Source organism: Thermobia domestica, chromosome 1 (genome assembly GCF_964235325.1).
Source record: "Thermobia domestica chromosome 1, izTheDome1.hap1.1, whole genome shotgun sequence".
Taxonomy (NCBI): domain Eukaryota; kingdom Metazoa; phylum Arthropoda; class Insecta; order Zygentoma; family Lepismatidae; genus Thermobia; species Thermobia domestica.
In genome coordinates, this window is record NC_137454.1 from 292022531 (window position 1) to 292047130 (window position 24600).

At 36.8% G+C, this 24600-nt stretch overlaps 1 protein-coding gene across 2 annotated transcripts in view; it reads left to right on the forward strand.

The window, feature by feature from the left end:
• LOC145661408 (uncharacterized) overlaps positions 1-24600 on the forward strand; it is a 176950-nt gene that overhangs the window by 110987 nt on the left and 41363 nt on the right. For both annotated transcript variants that reach the window (XM_081726710.1, XM_081726713.1), the window contains one exon: positions 12955-16752. In XM_081726710.1, the coding sequence (XP_081582836.1) occupies positions 12955-16752 (3798 nt within the window). The remainder of the gene's footprint in view (positions 1-12954; positions 16753-24600) is intronic.

Sequence of the window (24600 nt, forward strand, 5' to 3'; positions counted from 1 at the left end):
TCGACTCAGTCCTATTACTTTCCGGACAAACCCTGTATGTTTTTATCTGCGATGTTGCTACATAGTTCAATTCGCGTCTCCAGACGAGGTCCCGAAAGGTTGTTGTTTATTTTGGTTGTGCATAGGTGGTTGTGCATATATATGTTGTTTATTTTGAGTTGTAGAATAGTGCTCTGTGGTCCGTGGGCGACATTTTTAGAACACCCGATATATACAGGGTGATTCACAAAATCCATAACAGGGCCTTAACTCAGCTCCTAGTGCACAGAAATCTTTGAACCAAAAAATTTATTACCAAAGTGCATGTGCCGAATCACTTGGTGGTGCTTTTGAAATCAGGGGCGTCTCAGGAATAACTCTGAGGGGACTACTCTAAAATTTTAAATGAAAACAGGGGTTAATTTTGTCCCCATTGAAACCATCAGTAAATTTTGAAGGACTTTAAGGGGAAATACTTTGCCATTCTCTTATCGTTTGGGAGCTATACGAGCTCGTTAATGCATCAATGCGAGGATTTCCGTATGCTGCAACTCAAAAGGAATGGCAAATAATTGTTTGAAACTAAATCGAAGTACAAAAGTGAATATGAGGAAGCAAACGGTGTAATTTTCAAAAACGGTGACATCTCGGAAATACATCTATTGGGGGCGGCCAACTTCAAAATGTCAAATAGAAAAAGGGTCGGTTTTTACTTGCGTTGAAAGAAGAGTTAAGTGATTTTAGTAGGAAGTGTCCGTAGTAAATAATAACATTCATGCCGTATACGAATTTGGAAGCATTCCGCATTCTAATAATTTTAGGGATATATGGGGAGAATTATAGGACTGCAGCGCTATTATACTGCACGCTATCCAGAACGGCAAAGCTATTTCCTACAATCTCCTGCGGAAATTAGCAGCACGATTGCGGCAGACAGAAAACGTTCGTCGAAGTTATAGTATCTGGAAAGGAGTCATACAACATGAAAACATTGTCATTGCAGCTGCTGCAGTGAATGTACATGTACGAAGTATCTTCACGACAGATCGCACGAGAGCGTGGTATCGGTCAAAATAGTGTACTGCATATTCTGTGAAAATACAATTTTCGTCTGTACTATCTTCCTCTGCATCAGAAACTAAGTGTAATTTACTGTAATTTACGACTTCTGTTATGCAGCTGAGTAGTCAACCAATTGTGAGAACACCCGAATTTTGTAGTCTTCATTATATGGACTGATGAAGCACACTCTGCACGTGATGTGAGAAGTCAATGGGCAACGACGATGGAGCATTAATGTGTTCGGTGGAATTCTAGGGACTCAGGTCATTGTGCTATCGTTTTTTGAGGGTCATTTAAGAGGTGCAATGTGTCGTGATTTCTTGCGAGACTATCTACAGCTGCTATTAGAAAATGTGCCTCTCCATATACGTCAGACGATGTGGTTTCAATTAGATGGCTGTCCAGCACATAATGTTAGCATCTGTAGGGAAGAGTTAAATGTTCTATTTCCGCAACGCTGGATCGGGAGAGGTTCTAATTCGCAGTTTTCTCCGAGGTCTCCTGATCTGCTTGTATGGACTATTTTTTCTTGGATCTTGTTTATGCGAATAGACGAACTACAATTTGTAACATAAAACAACGCATCACAACTCCATTCCGACATATCAACGTGGGCGAGCTTGAAGCTGTTGCTCGTAATTATGTTCAGCGAATAAATCACTGTATTGTTGTTCGTGAACCTCACTTTGAACATTTGTGAAGCAAAGACTTCATCTACTACATTCTGCAGAATAAGACAATCCTTTAGCTATGTAGGCATCTTTCTGAAATTGCTCTACTGCAAATAACCAGGCTCATGCCCCCATGTTTTGCTCAACCCTTTGGTGACAGCAGATTCGTTGCCTTTTTTTCCTTCATTTCGACCAGTTGTTTCCTATTTCGTTTTGTTCTAGCATCGTAAATCGTATATCACCTTTTCCCCCAACAACTCAGCTTCTGTAGCAGCCATACGGTACCAATTATCATGAACTATTTCCTGTGAAAGTAATCCACAGTGAAAGTAGCACTTCTTTCAGCGCAAGTACAATCGACCCTCTATTTCTATTTGGCATTGTGAAGTTGGCCGTCCCCAATGTAGGTATTCTTGAGACGCCACTATGTTCGGAAATTGCACCGTTTGTTTTCTCACGTGCACTTTCGTACTTTGCTTTAGTTTTAAACAATTATTACTTATTTCTTTTGAGTTGCAGCATGCGAAAATCCTCGCATTGACGTATTAATGAGCTCGTATAGCTCCCAAACGGTAAGAATTTTGGCAAAGTGTTTCCTCTGAAAGTTGTTCAAAATTTAGCGATTGTTTCAATGGGGCAAAATTAACCCCTGTTTCCATTTAAAATTCGAAGTTGTTTCCCCGTAGAGGTATTCCTAAGACGCTCCTGATTTCAGACGCATCGCTACGTGATCCGGTACATGCACTTTAGTAATATATATATATATATATATATATATATATATATATATATATATATATATATATATATATTGTTTCAAAGGTTTCTGTGCAATAGGATCTGAGTTAAGGCCCTGTTAGGAATTTCGTGAATCGTCCTGTATATGTAACCAGTATAGACCATTAAACTGATCTTGCAGTAAAAATCGAGAGAGAGATTTCTCGTTTATTTTTTTTTTTTTTCTTTCTTCCGTTTCGAAGTCTGTGTTTGGTCAGTGTTTTCGTATTGTCATAAATTCAGTAATTTTGATCTCAGAACTAGTTTGTTTCTCTGCAATATAAAACAAAGTCAATCGATTTTGGCGGAATATGTCGTAATTTTTTTTGAGGATTCCCAGTCGTCTTTATTGATGGAGTTGAAACGGATCAATAATAAGAAAGTGAATCCCTCTCTTCTCCGTTTGTAAATAAAGTATTTCTTTGAGAAGTTCGTAAAAATATTCCGATTTTGGAAAAACATAATTTGTGTTTTGTTTGATATTAGAGATTTACTTGTATAATTCGGGATTTAAATTAGTGAGAGGAAAAAGGAAGGATCACTTTCTTCAACAATGAACAGTATCAGTAGTTTCAGGGTGTGATTGAAAAGTACCGGAACTTTTCCCGCCGCGCGGCTCCCTGGCGTTCGAAAAATGTGAGGGGTGGGGGAAAATGTGCGCGGGACCTTCCTCTTTCAAGCGGAACTTGGCCCAGTGCGCTGCGAGCAGCGGTTGGGAAAGCATCGCTGTCCGCGCGAACGTCGTTTTGGTCGTCGGTCACGTTTTTTGAGCACCGAAAATTGAGTCAAAGATTGACCAACGCTACGCCATCAAGTTCACCGAGGGGTCGTACTCGTAGCACCATGTTTCATCACCACTGATCACACTGTCTAATAACTCTTCGTCCGCTTCCACACAATCCAGCACTTCACGACTCATTTTCACTCGCAGTTCTTTTTGCTCCTCGGTCAACACCTTGGGGACCAGTTTGGCGCACACCTTCCGCATGTTCAATTCTTCAGTCACAATTTTTTGCACTGCATAGTATGTCAAATTAAGTTCTTCGCTGATCTCCCGGAGGGTTGTCCGACGGTCCAGGTTCAGGTATTCGCGAACTCGGTCGACGTTCTCATCGGTTTTCGACGTCGACGTCTCCCAGAGCGTGGTTCGTCATCGGCGTCCTTCCGGCCTTCCCTGAAGGCCTTGTGCCATTCAAAGATCCGAGTACGGGACATCACATCTTCCCCAAAGGCTTCCTTGAGCAGGTCCTGGGTCTCGGTGAATGTCTTTTTTAGTTTGACACAAAACTTGATGGCGTAGCGTTGGTCAATCTTTGACTCCATTTTCGGTGCTCAAAAAACGTGACCGACGACCAAAACGACGTTCGCGCGGACAGCGATGCTTTCTCAACCGCTGCTCGCAGCGCACTGTGCCAAGTTCCGCTTGAAAGAGGAAGGTCCCGCGCACAATTTCTCCCACCCCTCACATTTTTCGGACGCCAGGGAGCCGCGCGGTGGGAAAAGTTCCGGTACTTTTCAATCACACCCTGTATATATAAGTAGATTAGCATATCAAGGTAAATCAAGAAAGAACTAGTGTGAGGGAGGGGAGAGGATTCTGGAAAAGACGATAACGTTAACGAGAAATAAGTGGGGAGAATAAATTATAAAATTAAATAAAGGAAAAAATATTAATAATAAAAGTGGAAAGTAGTGAAACGAGGTAGTTACAAAGAGTGTGTGTTTTTAAGATAAAATAGGGGCTATAAATTTACCTAATAAACGTCAGTATTTTGTAAATAACTGTACAGTACCAAAGGACAACATCCGTCATTATCGACGGTGTTGAAGAAACTTCCTCTGCAATCACATCATTGCTTCTAATATAAAGTTGAATATTCTTGAGTTAACATTACAGTGCGTAAAAAACATTCCTCAACTTGTACGTATGAAGAAAATTAAAAATTAGTTCTATGAGGAAAAGTGACAGATATTAATTTTGAAATATAAACTGATCTCTTGAACATCAAACTTACCTAACTGTAGTGTCCATCCCAAAGAGACGAATCTGGTGCTTTGTTTACTCATCTTGTGTTCATATGTCAATTTTTCGTCGATATTTCGAATGCTTCTCTCGGATATTCCTTTTCATGAACAGACACTGACGTAAGTCATTTTTTCAGTAAGCTTTTCACACATTTAATTGTATCTCACAGTGGAAATTATAAGAGAGATATAACAAAATGCTATCAATACGTAGTAATAAATTACAATCCCAGTAAAACTGGAGGAAACTACAGTTTTCTTTTAATATTCAACATATTATGAATCTCTGTACATACGTTTAGTGCACTAAATAACAAATGTCCTGTGTGATTTTCTTGTATTTCATGTTTTATCAGCTGTTGGATTCTTCTATAAAATATTTAAATGGTAGTCCTTATCACTGATCGGGAGACATATTTGAATCAATGCAAGTTTATTAATGTAGCCTTACCTTATATTATCCTTGTTTAATAATATAATTCGACCGTACAACCGAATTTTCGTACTTGATGTATTGAGCAGTTATTATGCATAATTATATTTTGCCAAGTAACTAAAGTAATAACAAATTTTATACTGATGATTGTTTATATTTTTTAATTGAAAATAACCATGATGGTGTCTCAATTCGTACCTAAATTACCTTTTTCGGTCTTCAGTTTTGGATATTTGTCCTAAAGTAATATGCGTCAAAAACATTAGTTTCAATTGTAGAAGATGTATGGTGCAATGCACTGATATCCTCTAATGTGTGTTTCGTTGATTCAAGGTATTTAGACATTTCAGAAATGAATTAATTTGTCCTGAGTACTTCCGTAAGAGTTTTTTCAACCTAACACTAATATTCCTTTTCGTCATTTTTATATACGTATCTTTACATGTATATAAAATTTGGTAAATCACTTAATGCACCAATTAGGAAAAATTTAGTGATACAGCTGTTTGCATCAACGAGGATAACATTGTGGTGTGGCTACACTGAACCAAATACGTTATCCGGCCAGTGATAAGGACTACAATTTAAATGTTTTTATAGAATAATCCAGCCGCTAATAAAACCGGTAATAGAAGGAAGATCAGATGGGATATTTATTTTTAATGCACCAAACATAATGTACAATGTACTTTTTCCTGCATTCCTACTTACGGTTGGAATTAAATCAAACAAATGTGGATTTTCTATGGCCAATTGAGATCTTAATTTAGAGCTGAAGTATTAGAATTTCTTATGAATACCAGAATATGCCCTCCTAACGCAAGGTGGATGGCCAAGTTTTTTGAACAAAACTATACATATATTCATGAATTGTTGAAAGCTGAAAGAAAATACGAGTTGCCTCCACTTTTACTAGAGGTTATAATTTACTACTACGTATTGATAGCATTTGTTATTTCTCTCGTGTAATTTCGACTGTCTTGATAGAACTAAACAAAAAAAAAAAAAAAAAAAAAAAAAAATCAATGTTTGTTTCTGAAGAAGAATGCCTGACTGAAACATTTGAAATATCGATGTAAAACTAACATAAAAATACAAAAAGGTGACTAATTCATTATTATTTCAGTGTGTTCCATAAGTGTTATATGTGATAGTTTATATAAATTATAAATAAATTTGTATAAGTTACTAATAATTAATGTCAAAATACAAATAGCAGTCGTATGAAAATTGTGTTCTGGAGCATGTCGAAAACAGGGAACAACTAAAGAACTTTAGATACAAGTAATTGAAAAGTCGAATTTGAACTCAGGATACAAGATAACCACAAGAAAGTTCTTGCCGTTTTTAACATCACGTTAATCATACGCTTATAGAGAGGAAACGAAATTGCGCACGTGCCTGCCACGCGATCGGAGTTAGTCTGACCATCGACCCTCAGTAATACAGGCAGGTTGCGCACACACAGCAGCTTGTCCAGTGTCGAAGAGAAGTGGAGTTATCGAAGCAGCTTGTTCGCGTGTGTGTGTTGTATATGATTTTCGAGTGGACATCAAGTCACTGCATGTGCCGGGCATTTGGGAGAATGCCGTAAATGAACGAACCGGTAAGAGTTAGTTTCATATTGTAAGGATCCTCACATCACGGCAAAAGCACGTGTCAACTTAATACGTGATATTGATTATAAACAACCTAGCAGACAAGAAGCCGACACGAAAGACACCGAGGAACGCCGAAAGAAGACGGACCTCACGGAAGGACCCGAAGAGGACAGATAAAAGACGTACCACCGAGGGACTCAGCATCAGTTGACCAGCTGATCGTACCTACCTTAAACTCTGGAGGCTGCTATGAAGCTAAGGGGTTATCCTAACCACAACTAATCCCTGGAGGCTGCTATGTGAAGCTAAGGGGATCACCTTGAATACCATACCTCGTGAGGGCTGCTATGAGCGGAGGTTCCTAAAACCAAATGCTTGAGACTCCCAGAGGCTGCACTGAAGCTAAGGAGCTGTCCGTACAGAACACTGTAAACTGTAACCTTGGTCATTGAAGAGATATTTTATTGTGAGAACTTTTGTAGACACAAAAGACTTAGTTTTATAATAAAATTGGTGAAGGGATAAATCTCGGTCCATTATTGACTCTACCAAACTCATTACAATATATTCCATTTTTGAGATGTGAGCATTTCGGATGAACCTCACAGTGGATGACTACAAGTACTGGATGACGAGACCTTGAAAGCAGCTATCGAGGAGAACAGTGGCCTAACTTGTGATGAACTTGCAGAAAGGTTCCATGTTTTCCCTGAAACTGTCAGACTGCATCTGCATGAGATAGGGAAGTCATACAAATTAAGCAAATGGGTACTCCACACATTGTCGGCAGCCAGCAAGGAGCGAGTGACAGCCTACTTGTTCTTTTCACTCGGCATTTGGACACTTCCATCTTTGATTGCTTGCTCACTGGTGACGAAAAGTGGATCCCCTATGACACTCCTAAGCGTTTGTCAGACTATCACTGCTGACCTCTGCTTTCAACGGTTGCTAAGAGTGCACCGTGCGTTGCGGCATTGGTGAATCGCAAGGGTGTACTGTTCGGTACGACAATGCCAAGCCATTTGTGGCAAAGAGAACCCGTCGGCAACTTGGTTGGGAAACTGTTCTATGCAGCATATTCACTGGACTTTGCGCTAACAGATTACCACCTGTTTCATTCCTTCGACAACCACCTCCGCAGGATAACCTTCTCAAATGAGGGAGACCTGCGAAATGCCCTCACGGACTTCTTTGCATCCTCGACCGTCGAATTTTATCATCAAGATATGTACAGCTGAAGGAACGTTGGCAAAAGGTTTGGATGCTGATGGAACCACTGTATTGCTCTTTATCACTGCACTAGAACGACAAGAACTTTCTTGGTTATCTTGTACATTAGATTTTCGTTGTTAGGTACACCAGGTTTTTGCGTGTTGGTGAAATGTCTAAACAGCGTTTCTTACACATCGAAACCTTATCACCAGTTTTTTCCTTGTTGTTATAATTATTTGACAATAAGTGATGTGATCGCGAGTGAAGTTTCTTTAACATAGAATTTGATGATGACAGAGATTATTTTTCGAAACTACAGTTATTTGTAAAATATCAACGCCTAGTAGAAGGTAGTTCTTGGATTATTGAATTGTGCGTTCATTTAGGTTTTTAAGCAGAACCATAAACTTCTTTAATTTGGCTTCATGGTAATGTAGACATTGAAAATGTAAGAATAATGTCGCAGAGTTATGTGAAGTGATTCTAGTAGTGTATATCGACACTAACAGATGAGGAATTGGAACATTACTAGAGTTTGTGTGGTTAGTGACATGTATTAAGAAAGAGATGTAGATTTGTGCATTGTAAAATACGTATTAGAGAAAGGGTAGATTTTTAGAGTGAAGAATATGCTGCAACTGCTAAGATGGTGGAATATGATGTTGGTTCTAGCGGTGTAAAAAATATATGATTTAAAGGGTCATTCTCCTACTGATTTCGGGTTCTGTTGACTGGTATTATTGAAATGGTTTATAGAATAAAGGTGCTTTCGTAGTTAGAGAGAGCCAGTATTATTATTCTAGATTCCTGCGATCAAAAAATTAATGGCGAGTATTACCCTAATCATACTGAAGGGCGAAATCTCCGCACTTGATTTGCATTGATAGTTCTGGTGTTTTTCTTCTGGGATTTTTTAAAAGGGTTTCCAAAATACTGTAGCCAGGCCATTTTCTTTGATGAAAGTAGTATAGCGTCATTATTTTTCCCTGTATTTTATATACTGAAGCAAGCCTGAATTAACCCAGAAGAGTGCAATTTTGAATTACATTATCAACAAAGAATGATGCTTTTTGAGTAGAAGATTGATTGGGGGACATTGAGTTTCGGTAACTGTTGTGAGGAAAATTTTAGAATTCAGTATTTAGGCATAGCGGTATTTATTTTTCGTTATAACGTGGTAGGAAAAGTTTATGTCAGGATTCGAACTCTTGTAAACCTCAATATACCGTATATTTGTAAATTTACTGTGGCCATTCTTTACTTTGAGATTCACATTTGAAAAGGTGATGGTGTGAGTAGATAAAGACTAAAGGAAAAAGATAGTGCTGCGGATCAGATTAGTGGGAAGATTATGTTGAGAAATAGTAGGAGATGCTAAAAAATCTTCTGGGACTTTCACTTCCGACCTTTCAGATGTAGCGCACAAAGATTTGTATGAAGTTACACGTGTGCTTGTAATAATATTTGTCACAAAACTCAATATTGGTCACTAGGGTGACCACCAAACAAATCAACATCTGTCATAGACTATGACCACACTGTATAGTAACGAAGTGATTTATACACCTAGCAACATCCAAGTCAGGTTAGAAACGCATTGTAAATAATAATAAAAATTAAATTCATTCATGCTTTAAAATTTGTGTGTCGTACGTATCACAATTAGTGTAGAAGTCGAGAATTTGGAGGAACAATTGGAAAATTCAAATTCAATAGCTTTAACGGGAATAAATTCTAGTATACAAAATAGCTCCAATTTAACCCAATATAACCAGCTTTTCGACTAATATCTCAAATTGCAAAATATTAATATTTAGTAAGTGAAAATTCTTAACAAGTAATGGCAATTTCTCCTCAGCAAAACTTTTACTTACGAAGACTGGAAAATTCTTGTTTTAAGTAACACAGGTTAATTAATATGTAATCTCCACTGATTATTAATTACTGCAATAATTCAGTCAAATGTTAACACGCTCCCCGGGGAGGCATAGTGGCTCAGTGGTAGAGTGCTTACCTCTAATGCGTGGGGTCCCTGGTTCGATCTCCGCCAAGTAAGTTTGTGGTGGACAGCATCGTGTCTGTGAGTTTCTCGGGTACTCACGTTTCCTCCCACATTTTCATTCCATCATCATTCGCTTGCCTTAATCATCATTTTCCTTAGTTTGAAGGGCATAATCGTGGGACGTTTTACTCGGATTTAATTTCATTTTATCACGTAATCAAGATATCTTACCATTTAGTCAATTATGGAAGTTAATTCGCAAAATGATATTTGTATTAGTTCAGATTTAATTGATTCTTTTTAATTTTAGATTTCCTTTGAATCAGAATTATCGGAGTAAATCCCCAATTAATTGTAAGCATTAAGTGCGCTACATAACTAAAATATATTGACAACCAAACCACCAAATCTTTTCTTCAAAATAAGGAAGAGAAGTGACGGCAGAATTGTTTGGTTACTCTTTCATGATACACTGACTTCATCCAATTCTAGAGAAATTGCCGAAATTGTCTGATCCAATGCTCTATTAAATTACGTGCAAAGTTCCAGCTTTAACACTAACTTTGATGTTTCTAAATGAAATTGAACATTACTTTTCCTACCCAATTACCTTTTAGTTCGCGAAATCAATATTAGTCTACAAGTTCATCGGAACTAATTAGAAAGATATACAAAAAGGAAAAAAGTGCATGACTGGAGCGGAACTCTAAACCGGGACAGTGGATGAAAGGACAATAGTAAGACGGATCTCGCAGAAATAGGAATACAAAGTGAGTTAGTTAATTTGTGTTCATTGGAACGAGAACCAGGGTTCGAGTCCCAGTCGAATGGTGTTTTTCCACTCTGTGTATCTTTCTAATTAGTTCCAATGAACTTGTTGACTAATATTTATTTCGTAAAAGAAATTAACTAACTCACTCACTCACTCTATGACCTGTGGAACCCGGAGGTTCAATGCCACTTTCACAAAAGCTCTCCACTGACTTCTATCCTTAGCCATCTGTATCCAGTTTCTACTTTGTATTCCTATTTCTGCGAGATCCGTCTTACTATTGTCCTTTCATCTGCGCCTAGTTCTTCCTAATGGTCGTTTTCCCGTTGATCTTCCTGTCAAGGCTTTGAAAGCGTTACTACTTTCTTCCATCCTAGCTACATGACCTGCCCACCTAAGCCTCCTAGACTTGATGACCCTAACAATGTTTGGTAGACCGTATAAATTATGTAGTTCCTCGTTATGAAGTTTTCACCATTTCCCATTCTCGTTCCTCTTGGGTCCGAATATTCATCTCAGGATCTTGTTCTCAAATACTTTCAGTCTGTTCTTCTCTCAGAGTAAGCGACCATACAGAACCATGTTTCGCAACCATACAGAACAACAAGCATGATTATCGTTTTATATATTTTAAGCTTCAAATTCCTCGATAGAATTCGCGACAACAAGAGATTTTGAACGGAATAATAACACGAGTTTCCTGCTTTTAGTCGACATTTAATTTCTTCGTGAATATGATTTTCGTCTGTTAATATTGATCCTAGATATTTGAAAATATCCACTTTATCAAAAATATTATTTAATATTTTAACGCATCCATAATTTGCCGTACTACGGTCCCGACGCACTTCCATGTATTTAGTTTTCTCTGCATTTACTTCTAAACCCATGTCCCTGCAAGCGTTTAATAAGACCTTTGCATTTATTTCTATTGTTCTATCATCCCCTATTAAATTTACATCATCAGCATACGCCATAACCTGGTGTACACCGTTCAACTCTAGGCCCTGATTGCTATCTTTGATTTTCCTTATAGCGTGTTCCAGGACAAAGTTGAATAATAATGGTGACAACGCATCTCCTTGTTTCAGAACATTCTCGACGTTAAAATTCGTCGACAAAAATTTTCCTACCCGGATTTCACTTTGGGATTCATTTAAGCATACTGTGTAATTAGCTTTTTCGGTATTCCAAATTCTGTAAGAACGTTATACAATGTTTCTCTCTCAACCGAGTCGTAAGCCTTTCTAAAAATAAATAGTTGATGTACCGGGGTATTGTATTCCCACTTCTTTTCGAGTATTTGGCGAATGGTAAATATTTGGTCGATAGTTGATCGATTTCGTCTAAATCCGCACTGATAATCTCCAATAATTTCATCTGCGTATGCGGTCAATCTCGCTAATAGAATGTTTGAAAGGATTTTATAGGATGTTGACAGAAGAGAAATGCCTCGGTAATTATTACAGTCAGTTTTGTCGCCTTGTAAATTGGAACAATGATTGATTCTTTCCACTCTTGTGGCAATTCTTCCTTGTTCCAGATAATGAGAAAAAGGAATTACATAAACTAAAGGGTAATTGGGTAGGAAAAGTAATGTTCAATTTAATTTAAAAATATAGAAGTTTATGATTAAACCTGGAACTTTGCACGTAATTTCATAGAGTATTGGATGAGTCGATTTCGGTAATTTCTCGAGGATTGGACGAAGTCAGCGAATCAACAAACAGTACCCAAACAAGTTTGTTCTGTCATTTCCGAGTGAATGAAAAAGGTTTTTGTGCAAGTAAATATTATAGATTCTAATAGACTTGAACTTAGTGTTGTACTGTAACTGCCAGTTCAGAAGATGTGAAAAATAATGTCAATAGAGAGAGAGATTGCATTATGACACCCTGATCGCATATAAATTTTGCTGCTGTGTGAGTTTATATACAGCTATATACTGTTCTAAGTTATGTACAATACAGTTATTTTGGTATAAAAAAGTACCAAAATGTCTAATATGTATTCTTGTATTTTTTTAGGGTAAAAAAGTTATGGTGCTTTTTATTATTAGTTTGTAGAGTAATTTTCACATTTGATTCCTCAGTTTTTCAAACGTATTCTTCTGCTGCCTTTGTTACTTTTAACGAAATCACTTAAAATCTGCAAGAGCAGCTGATTGCGTATACTATAAATTCGTTTGCTTATTCTAAATTGGTAAGTGGATATTGTGGTTTATATTGTGGATTTTGTTTACAATTCAGTTTATATATATATATATATATATATATATATATATATATATATATATATATATATATTACACATTTTTTTCTCGAGTTTATGAGAACTATAAGAATCACTTTATTTATGATTTTAGAAATAGTAGTATGTAAATAAGCTGAATTATAATTATGAAATTTTTGTTTTAGGTGATTGCCAGACAGCAGATAAGTGGCAGGATAGTGAGGAATATGATGAAAATGATTTGTCAGTGATAGTATTCGGATCTCCATCCAGTAAGAATTTGAAGAAGAGCAATGAAGTTGATATGACGGATACTGGAAACAAGGTTAATTATCAAATATCACAGTCGATTAGACTAACAAATTCAGTCTCTTGTGATAGTGGATATAATACGAAGCACGTTGAAAATTCAGAAAATGAAAAGACTTTAGAGGAGTATTGTAATAATGTAGTTGAAACAAAGAGCATGATTTCGAAGGACAGTTGTATACAGACCGATGATTTAGAAGCCATAGTGGAGACTGGTACCAAAAAAGCACACCTAGACGCACTACGTAATGCATGTGTTCAAACATCTGACGAACATTGTGTGATTAGCACATACAGCACGCCAATGAGGAATAAAGTTAGTGACATTTCTGGATATAAGACTAAAGTGTTGTTACAAAGCCCGAAAACAAATAAGAACTTCTCAAGTAAAGCACCGACTTTAGTGATGTCACCGTATCATTTGAGTCTTTTCAGATTCGAAAGAAGCGGAGTGTCCGTTCCAGACTTAGGGAAGGTGGAAAATGAGTTGCAAGGAAGAAAACACGATACTGGTAAAATTATTCGTATTGAAGCACGTCGTAACTACAATAAAGAACTTTCAGAAGTTGATGATAATGAAGTTCTGTCATGTAGGCTCAAAACGAAGGGAACAGTGTTCGATGACTCATTTTTTTCGGAGTCGTGTGCGTCACTTGGGGACAGTACCGAGCTGCAAGATGTTAGGGATGAAAATTACATGAGTGATTCCATTGAAGCTCATGCAAGTGATACGTCTTTAGATTCTTTCTTTGCTGATAATGAGACTAGTATTTTACCTGAAAGTGCTAAAGTCGGAGATGACAGTGATGTAACGGGAAACTTAGTTGATCTTAATAACAGTAGCGATAATAACTTAAATGAAACTTCTTTTGCTACAGATGCAGAGAACGAAGGGATTGAACTTCCCAAAGAAAAATCTTTTGACAACGAGCTGTCTGAGACGCCTGCTGTGTCCGTAGGTAATACAGGCTCTTGTCAGAAGAGTGATGTTTGTACGTTTAACTGGAAATACAATTTGCTCAAATCGGTTCCTCCTCCAGACCCACATGATTTGTCGTTGCCTAAGATAATATTTGAACATAAAGGTACTTTGTATAGAGATCGTTATGTGAGTCCATATAGCAAAGTGAAAGGTGAAATAAACGATGAGCTCCGTAATGATACGAAGAAAGAGATCCAAATTGAATCCAAACAAGATCTGTGCAAACCAGCTGGCAGCGAAGTTGTTGAAGCTACACAAAATTGGACTGATTTTGACGTTAGTAAGAGTGTTGTTGAATTACTGAAAAATCAGATTGTTACGCCGTTGCAGGAATATATGAGTCAGTTACCTCGTATAAACGAATTAAAAGGCGAAGTTCACAATTCGGATAAACAAGTTGTGCATGAATGTCAGGTACTTGGATGTAATGTTAACTTAGATTGTATTAAACAATCCTTGCGTACTGAGTCTCTTAAAAGTCATGTGCAATGTAGTTCTTCAATCAGTTCAGGTAATATTGAAAAACCAAAAAATATCTGTAGGAGGCTCAGAAAGAGAACTATTCGTAGAAATAGAAAATCGTCTCGACGGCTAAAAGAACGAAAATTACAATTAAAACGTGCCCAAAACTTTTTGGAAAACAATAAATCTGAAACGTCGAATTTGAACTCCGAACATGAGAGTAAGAAGGTTGATAATGTAGAACAAAGGACGTTGATGGATTGTAGTTTTCCTGAAAAACTTAATACCACTACTAATACTGTAAGCTGCATCCAAAATGGCCGTGAAACTGGTTTTATTGGAGAAAACTGTAAGATAAGTGCTACAAATGCAGCAATTGGAACAAGTACTGCAATGCAAGCCATAGCTGAGCGTGAAGAAGAGAAAGTTACAGTTCCTATGGAAATTGAAAAGTGTGACAGTGTATTTGTAGAGAAGTTACATGATCTTGAAGAAATCGAAGATTCAATAGAACTTCGAGGAAGGATTATTACTAGAAGGAAGAGAGTTAGACCACTTGTGATATCAGATACTAGTGAGGATGAAAATGACAAAATAAGTCCGAGATCTGCTTCTGAGACTAAAAGGTATAAAGAAGCCTTTGATAAATCCAAACTATGCTCCGAAATAGGTGCACAAGAGAGACGAATTAAGCAATATGATTTACGGAAAAAATCACCATCAGCTGAGCGACAGATTTCTAAGACTGATAATGGCACTAAGGCAATCGATCGTAAACATAAAAGTGTACCCAAATCACAACAACGCTCGGTTAATGTAGAAACGGAGCAGGAAGTGTGCTCCAGTGTAAACAAAAGCAAAGAAGAGATCAATGCTATCTGTCAAGAATTATTTGGATTTGATTCATTTGACAGTGAAAGTGATAATGAATCGAAACCAACTGATACATGTCAAAATAAAAACATAATTGAAAAGCCAGAAGAAAAGAAAGACACGGAAAGTTCCAAGTTAATGGAGGAACCAGATATGTGTGTAATTATTCCCAAACAAGTATACAGACCAGCTAGAAGAAGAAAACCTCGTAAATCTATCCGCATTGATGATTACAAAGTACCAAATCAAGATGAAAGCACATCCTCTTCTCTCCAGAACAAAGTAGAGTCTTTAGTTACTCCTTCCATCCAGACTAACAGTACTGTTAAAGAGAGCCAATCTATGAAAGAGACTAGTCATGAAAGCAGCTCAGTTCCTCATTCAGAAATTGCAGTTAATACACTTAGGCCATCTTCCTCTAAAACCAAAATCCAAAAGGCAAAGGAACTTACAGAGGGTGGTATATGCAAACCGGCTACGAGAAGATCAAGTAAATTAGAAAGACTAAGAATACAACTGTCACGCACTAACCCGCTGACCAAAGGTAGTGTTGCAAATGCAAGCAAGTTTAGTCAAGATATAAGCAAGACTAAAGGACGGATAAGTAAAACAGATTTAATTAATGGTAATGCATCGGAACAACTAACTTTGAAGAAATTGAATAATAATGTATCGGAACAGTTAACTTCGGAGAAGCCGAATAGTAATGCATCGGAACAATTAACTTCGGAGAAGCCGAGTTTTAAGTCAGTATGTAATACTTCCAAGTCGAAACAGGTGAAAAATCTCGAAACTAAAGAACAGTCTGTGGAGGTAATTGCACATCCTTCAAATATATGCGATATTTCTAAGATCACGAATTCATCAGCATCATTTACGAAGACTGAATCTAGTATTCCAAAATCGAAACAGTTGGAAGAATATCCATCATCAGCATCACATCAAACTTGTTTGCCATCTACATCAACGATAAATACCCCATCATCGCCTATTTCCTCATTATCTAATGTAGTTGATAGTCCAATGTCGCCTCCTGTGTATGATAGTCCAATGTCACCCCCCAGTGATCCATCGAGTGTAATCCCTCGTAGTCCAGTTTATATTCCAAATACAAATGGACCAGTTATAATACCTAGTAGTCCAGTTAAGTGCTCGAATGATGATGTACAACATACGCTTAGTGAAGTGTCTGCCGTAAAGTCTGTTCCAGATTCTGCGCCTCAAGAAATTCAGAAAGATAATGTAGTACTGACAGATGAACCATTATTACAAACTGTAGTTCATAATTATCTTGATGAGGCAAGGGAGCGCCGATCAAAAGAAGTTCCATCGAAAAAATCGCAGTATGCAGATAAGGGTAAGTTATTTAATATAAAGTTATTTCAAATTATTTAGCATAAAGTTTTGTAGAAAAAAAGTGCTACATAGTACTAATGTTGGTAGTAAAGCTTTTCATTAGCATTTTTGTGTCGAGTGAATGAAAAGTCAAAACTACATATAGGTTACATTAAACACGAAACATATCGTTAAGCAAAAGCCACTTCAAATTGTTGAATAGTGCGGTCCCTGGATCGATCCCAGTGGGAATACTCGGTCGAAAAGATGTAACAGCTCGTTCAGGCCCGCCTTCCTAAGTAAGGTTTCTCCTGGGTTTTCCTCATTAACACCAGCCACTTCTTCTCCTTTCCCCGGATATTGTGCTCGCTGAATGACATCATCCTGATATGTAGTGAAGAACCAGTCTCTCTCTCTCTCTCTCTCTCTCTCTCTGTCTGTCTCTCTCTCTCTCTCTCTGTCTCTCTCTCTCTCTCTCTCTCTCTGTCTCTCTCTCTCTCTCTCTCTCTCTCTCTATATATATATATATATATATATATATATATATAAATGAGAGAGAGAGAGAAAGAGAGGAGGTATATAGATAGATATAACTCTCTTAGGAAACAAACCATACAAGTAGACAGAGGTTTTTTTACTAGATACCACGATACCACAAGTGACAAGTAGTGACCTACACAGCATCCTAATACAAAGTGATGTGACGAAATTAGGTAGCACTGCGAATATCTTGGAAACGAATTATCCAAAATAGATGGTTGTCAAAAAGTATTGGGAAGACCTTAATCCAGCAATGGATCGACAGTTGTTGATAATAGCATGAATGCGTTTCAAACATAAATAAGTAACCCCGTTCCCCCCACTACACTCATGTGATCCACGTTTTCATTCTTGATATCTGAACATTTGAGATTAAGGAATAAACGCTTATACCTTGTTCTGAGAGGTCAGGTGTTTAATCCGGCAGTCATAACAATTTCTAAAAACAAAGACAGTTAAATTAGAATTTATTGTTTCTAGCTATAACGGTAAAATTTACTGTGATGTCTGGATATAACAAATGGTTATGCGAACTCGAAATATTTAAACAACCGGTTCTAGCGAACCGGCTGAATCGCACCACTGCTGATAACGTCACGCATAAGTCCATAGATGCAGGTAATGCCCGTATATGTGTGTAAATAAATAAATGAATTGTTGAATATTCTGAAGAATATCTATTGTTGAAGCTTTCAGTTGTATGTATGCATTTTGTTTAACACAGTCACATTTAAAAAAATGGATTATCTAAGGTATCTATTATAGTATATGCCGCGTGATAGCAGTTTTACCAATAAACTCAGTTTTATTCTTAACGCGATATGTCAGTAAAATATTATTGATACATAAAATGTTTGAGAGAATGGACTTCCAATTGCCATTATACCATAATTAAAAATGTGGGGTATCCGTATCAGCAGAAAAAAGTTCTGCTGCTTTAAAAGTGTATAAAAAGCATGTATAATAGCGAATAACGTGACAAAACATTGGTAGTAGAGATGCAAGGGCTCGGAAAAAAACCGGCTTTTTTGGAAAAAAAACTCGGTTTTTTCTGCTTCGCTTTTTTGCTTGGGAAATTTTGGGCTTTTTTCAAAATTCTGCTTTAAATTGATAAATCAGACTTTGTTTCGCTTCTTTATAACACAAAAGGACATTTAATTAGTGGTTGATGCTGATAGTAATATAAAACCTCGAAAATAAACTATGAATTTCGAAAAGATATTTCAAACAATTTTTCTTCAACATATTTACATTATGAATTCCACAGGATTAACCAATGTATATAATAAGAATTTTTTATACAAAAGTAAGCAGAGTTGGCAAGAACCATGGTTGTTTTTGAAAATGGCAAAAACCCGTTTTTTGGGGGATGTTTAAACCAGGCTTTTTTGATTTAGATTTTTTGCTTTATGTATTTATATTACATATTCACAGAAATAAGTTTGTTTCGCCTTGGTGTTATTATGCAACAGCGGCGTTATGCCGGAAGAACTCCCATAAGCTTAAAGTCCGGTCAGTAAATTTCTTAAATTGAGAATCTCCCTCCCTAGCCATCGTGAAAATCCCGTCATTACATGAAATGTAAGACAATAACGGGAAAATCTGCTTTGCATGTAAAATTTAAAGGTCAACGTATCATAATCAGTACGCTAAAACTGAGGTATTAAATTACAAATTTAGTACGTAGATATCATTGAAAGTCCAATCCAAGCTAATGTTGGAAGCTACGTAGACAATCGATAAATTTTGATAATTTCTATCAATATATTTAAGCAATCTTGGCTTCTTTATAAAACAACAGGCATTTAGGCATGCAGATATATACAATTTGGTTTCGTTTCGCATGTTTAGGCTTGGGGCTGCGGTGGCTCAGTGGTAGAGCGTTCGCCTCTGGTGCTTGGGGTCCGGGGTACGATCCCAGCCCCCGCCAAGTGAACTTTGTGGTGGACAAACACCGTGTGCGTGGGTTTCCTCGAGGTTCTCCCGTTTCCTCCCACTTTCTTCATTCCACCATTTCATTCATTACTCATCATCACTGTCTCCTTTAGCCTAACCGGCATATCCGTGGAACGTAAAACTCAAAGATTTCATTTCATTTTTTTCATGTTTAGGCTTAACATCCTTACGAAATACCGAGGTTATCAAGGAGAAAACTTTCGCTTAAACTGACATCCGAACCGCTACTTGGTTTACGCATGAAAGAAGGGTTGTGGTTCGACCGAGAATTGAACATGGGACACCTTGATTAAAAGGTGCAAGGGAAATAAAACTATTGCAGGTGGTTTGATATCTGGAAACGTAACCATGAAGTTCACACGATTTGCATTTTTCATTCTTCTTATTTTTTTATTTTTTTTTTTTTTTGGTTTAAACCAGTTATTAAAAAAAACGTTGGTGTAAATCAGCCAACCCTAAAAGTAAACACTGCTTTTAAAAAAATACACAAATAACTAGCAAAATAGTATGTAGTATTTTTACTTCAAAATATTTCATACCCTCTTTTTGAAACAAAATAAAATTAAAATAAAACTTAAGGGAAATAATTAGATTTATATGATACACTTAAAGGCTGCACATCTAGAGCCTTTGGTTCTGTATATTCTTGAAATTCTACAGTTAAGTTTTATATAACCACCATCACGGTTTACCCAATCCTCAAGTTTTCTGAATTTTTAACAAGAGGGATTCAACATATCATTACGGACCCCCCCCCCCCAAAAAAAAGGACTACGGAATATATTTAAGTTAAGCTAAATAGAACTGCACAACAAACATGACTGAGTGATTAGCTTTTGCGCTTCTATCGGTAAGTCCGAGATTCAACTAGCATTCGAACATTCTGACAAAGCTTTTCTTCATTCCATCTGTGAATGTAGAAATTGTGTGTGTACTGTGAGTTGGCCGACTTCCTTTCTTATTGTTTTTAAATCGTTATTATTACTAATTACCAGCAGTAACGGTTTAGCGAAGGTTAGGGGGGGGGGGCGGTCTTTCGGACTGAAGCCTGTTCCCCAAAGTTACGGAATGTCTGTAACAAACGAAATATCTATTAGTTATGCCTTTACTCATAAACTTTAAGCTCCCGTCAAATAAAAATTACGAATGTTTAGAAAAACTAAACATTAGTAAGAAAAACCCTTCCCAAAATACTTTTCTAAATCCGCCACTGATTCTCAGTATAAAATGATTTTTAAGGTTGTATCCGGAAGATTATTGCTAAACATATAAACGAAACGAAATATTAGTTATGCCTGTACTCATAAACTTCAAGCACCTCCCAAATAAAATTAGGACTTTTTAGGAAACGAAACAATCAGAAAAACTCCTCCTAAAGTACTGTCTAAATACGCTACTGATTATTTGTATAAATTGGTGTTCAAGGTCGTGTCCGGAAAATTATTGCTAAATCACTTCACAGCTACAGTATACCAGAAATGTGGAAGTACGGCTTGACGGATATATTGAAAAACGTACGCTTTGACGGATAAATAGAAAAACGTGCAAGTTTAACATTTGCGCTAGAAGCTAGAGTACTAAAAGCTCTTAGAAATGAAACATGGATGACAAACTAAAATGATCTAGAGAAGAAAAAGGATGTCGATAACTCAAAAGTTAAAATAAAGTTAAATACCGTAGCCTCTAAAATTGCCCTCAAATACTACATTCTTCACGTTAGCTTTAATTCGTAAAACATGTGCTCCATCCATCTTGATGGTGAATTTCAGAGCGAAATATGGCATTTAGGTCATGGCATTCTTATCTAATTATAGAATATACTGTAAGAAAACTATTTAGATAGAAAAATCATAAAAATGAAAAAAGCCAAAATTTCCAAAATTCTCGTTTTTTTCCCAAAAAAGCCGGCTTTTTATGTGAAAAAAACCATCGATTCAAAAAAGCCGGCTTTTTTGCATCTCTAATTGGAAGCATTATACTTTTCTTTCTTTTTGTCATTTTCAAGTAAAAACTCTTCGTTACAAAATTTCTCTCAAAGTCTGCACTTGATTGATATATATTTAACAGATACAGTAATAATTATGAAATACATTTTCGTGTAAAATTGTATATACTGGGTTTCGAAACGTTGTAGTCGAACTGACGCTGTCTCGATCAGTATATCCTAGGAAAAATAATTTGTCATGCTTTAAATATTTTAAGTTTCCAAGGTTAGGTTAAAATAGAAATTAGATTTTTGGCTTTCAACATTTATGGCCATGTTAGCCCGTCACGTATGAGGGATGACGTCCGTCGGCGATCATTCTGCCCGGGGAATTGGGGGAAGGAAGGGAGCGGTCTGGCACCGTTATGTGAGGTACCATCCCGGCATTTGTCTGATATGAATGAGAAAAACCTCACTCAGAATGACTGACCTGAAAAAGCTTTTACACGTTTTCGACTGTGTGTCTACTGGGAATCGAACCTGGGACCCCTCGCACCAAAGGGGAGAGCTTTAGCGACTAATCTACACGGGGTCATTTTAAGTTTTCGAGTGGTAGCACATTACTGAACTAACATTGGAAAGGAAGGGAGTAAGCGGATTGCAATTTAAAAAGTTCAAGGTCAAAATTCCTGTAAACTGTTCGAGAGAACCAGTGATGTACGAGGTATGATCAAAAATTACGGTGAATAATCTTATTAGAAACAAAGTAATAAGCTTACATGGAATTTGATTTAATCTTCTTCACAGTACTGTCCTTGGCTAGCAATGTACTTATCCCAACGTTGAATCCATGGCTGGAAGCACTTCTGGAAGGGCCCTCTCAATATTGGGAATGGTGTCAAAACGTTTTCCTTTAAGGACGGTTTTAATTTTTGGGAAGAGCCAGAAGTTACGTGGTGCTATATCTGGGGAGCACAGCGAATGTGGACAGACAGGAATATTTTTCGGCCAAAAGCTCTAAACCAAGTTGTGGCACGGCGCGTTTTCGTGGTGAAGAAGGAAGTCATTAGCCCATTTAATCGGTGGTTAAAATGTTTTCCGCGGACCCATACGAAATGTTTACTTCTGTGGAAAGCTTTCGAATAGTCATTCGCTTGTTTGAACAAATCACTTATGCCACTTTTTGCATTTTTTTTTTTTTTTTTTTAATTTTGTGTCGATCGTTGCTTGTTTTCAACCGATTCCTTGCCGCTTTTGAATCGCTCATACCACTTGTAAACAGTCTTCAGTGCCACCGCTTCATCGCCATACACTGATTGACATTTTGTGAGCTTCTTTAGCACTTTTTTGCAGCCTAGAACAAAACTAATGTTGGCGCGTAACAAACACTGTTAACACGTCCTCACTCTTCTGCCTCTGGAAGCCAACTAACATGTCACAACTCGTTCAAACTCGACACTATGACTGTACCGAAGATTTAGGCTATCGGCCTGACTAGTTGAAATGGATACAACATCAATAGATGGCACTATACAACTACATTCAACATACTTTTTGAGGATACCTTGTATGTAATAAAATGTTGAATATGTAACACAGACCCGAAAGTACTAAAGTTCAGTATTTAAACCCATAGAGTATTCTTCATTGTTGGAACAACTGAAGACTAATATAAAAAGTACTCGTAGTATGATTTTGCATTGTTTGAATCTATTTTCATGTTTTGTGTAGTAGGGTTACGAAAATCTATAACCTGCGAGTCTGGTTACAACAATGCAATATGCTTCTGTGTTTATACAAGCTTTTATGGTAATTCATTCAATAAATTGGACAATTTCTTTCACTGCGAATGCAATTTGAATAGTCGGCTTTGCATGTAGACGGAAGATGTGTATCATGTAAATATACAAGGTTCTCGAAAATTAGCAGATGTAGCACAATCCCTTTTGTTAGAGTAGCTCAGATCCTCAACTTCAGAACCTTTTTTGAATATATGCATTAGTGCTCTGTTTTGTATGTATGTATGTGTGTGTGTCAGTGTTTGCCCAAGTGGGCCCAGACCACCGGGTTTTTTTTTTTTTGGGTTGGACCCGCCTGTAAAACACTGAAATCCACCTGAGTTTTGAGCTTTTTGTTAGTATATTATTGGTACAATTAAGGTGACCACATTGCAAGTGATTTTTATCAGATTTTGGACTTCCTATGGGCAAATTAGATGCTTTCGTGTTAAAGTATACAAAATTCAACCTAAGACCATTATAAAGTTCTGAATGCACTGAATGTATTTAAAAAAAATGCTTGAGATAATTTTATAACAAATTAATGTATGATTAATGTATGGATTATGCTTATAGCCTATTTGAAGTAAAACATGCAATTTTATATTTTAGAAAATATTTTCGATGAATAGTGTGCTCGCCGAGGGACGTTATTCCTCATACGTTTGACGGATTTAAGGCCATAGGCACCGGTACTACCAGTAAATATCTAAATACATTAAGAAACTATTAGTATTATTTCTTATCTTTGATGATAACACAAGTATTCTTCAGTAAGATTTGGTTTCCCAGCAACAATAGTTTAGTTCAATCATTTGTTGCTACTCTTCAAATAAGCATTCTGTAGAACCAACACCAGCAATAGAGTAAAAATTCTTGTCAAATTTAAGAAGCTTAATGCTCGCAGTTCAGACGACTACGTAACGCTTACCATATCAAGTGCTGAATTGAACTACCGTATTAGTGGAAATTTCGATGTACAGTGAAGAAAGCTGCATTTTCGGGAAAAGCCGTCATGAAAGAAGTGCTCGGGAAATTCCCGCAATTGAACGCACAAAGCATTGGAAATGAATACTTCAACAATAAGACTATTTATTTTACGCTGAAAGATATTTATTTTCATTTTAAGATATTTTGAAACATTTGCTTTATAAATTATATCTTTGTTGTTTTAAATTAATTTTCCGGAAAGAACCGTTTTGCAACAAGTATAGTCAGGAAATTCCTGTAATTGAACGCACAAAGCATTGGAAGTGAGCTTATTATTTTACGCTGGAAAATATTTATTTCATGTAAGACATTTTGAAACATTTATTTTACAAAACATGAATTATATCTTTGTTTTCAATTAATATATTTGGTATTCATGTTTGGCAAACGTCACATCTACACGAGACACTTAAAATTTCCTGTATAGATTTTGGCGGCATACCAACATGAAATTTCAAAATGGCGCTTTTTTTTTTTTTTTTTTTCAAAATAGTAAGTATCCACGCTACAAAGCGCAATTTTCGGTCTTTTAAGTTGAAATTTTCAGAGTAGAAGCACGAGACACACTAAATTAGCCGTGTATATTTTGGTGGCGATCCAACGTAAAATTTCAAAATGGCGGCCTTTTTTCGGTCAAACAGCAGTGAATAGAAAATTGTTGCAAGTTGTGACAATGACAATC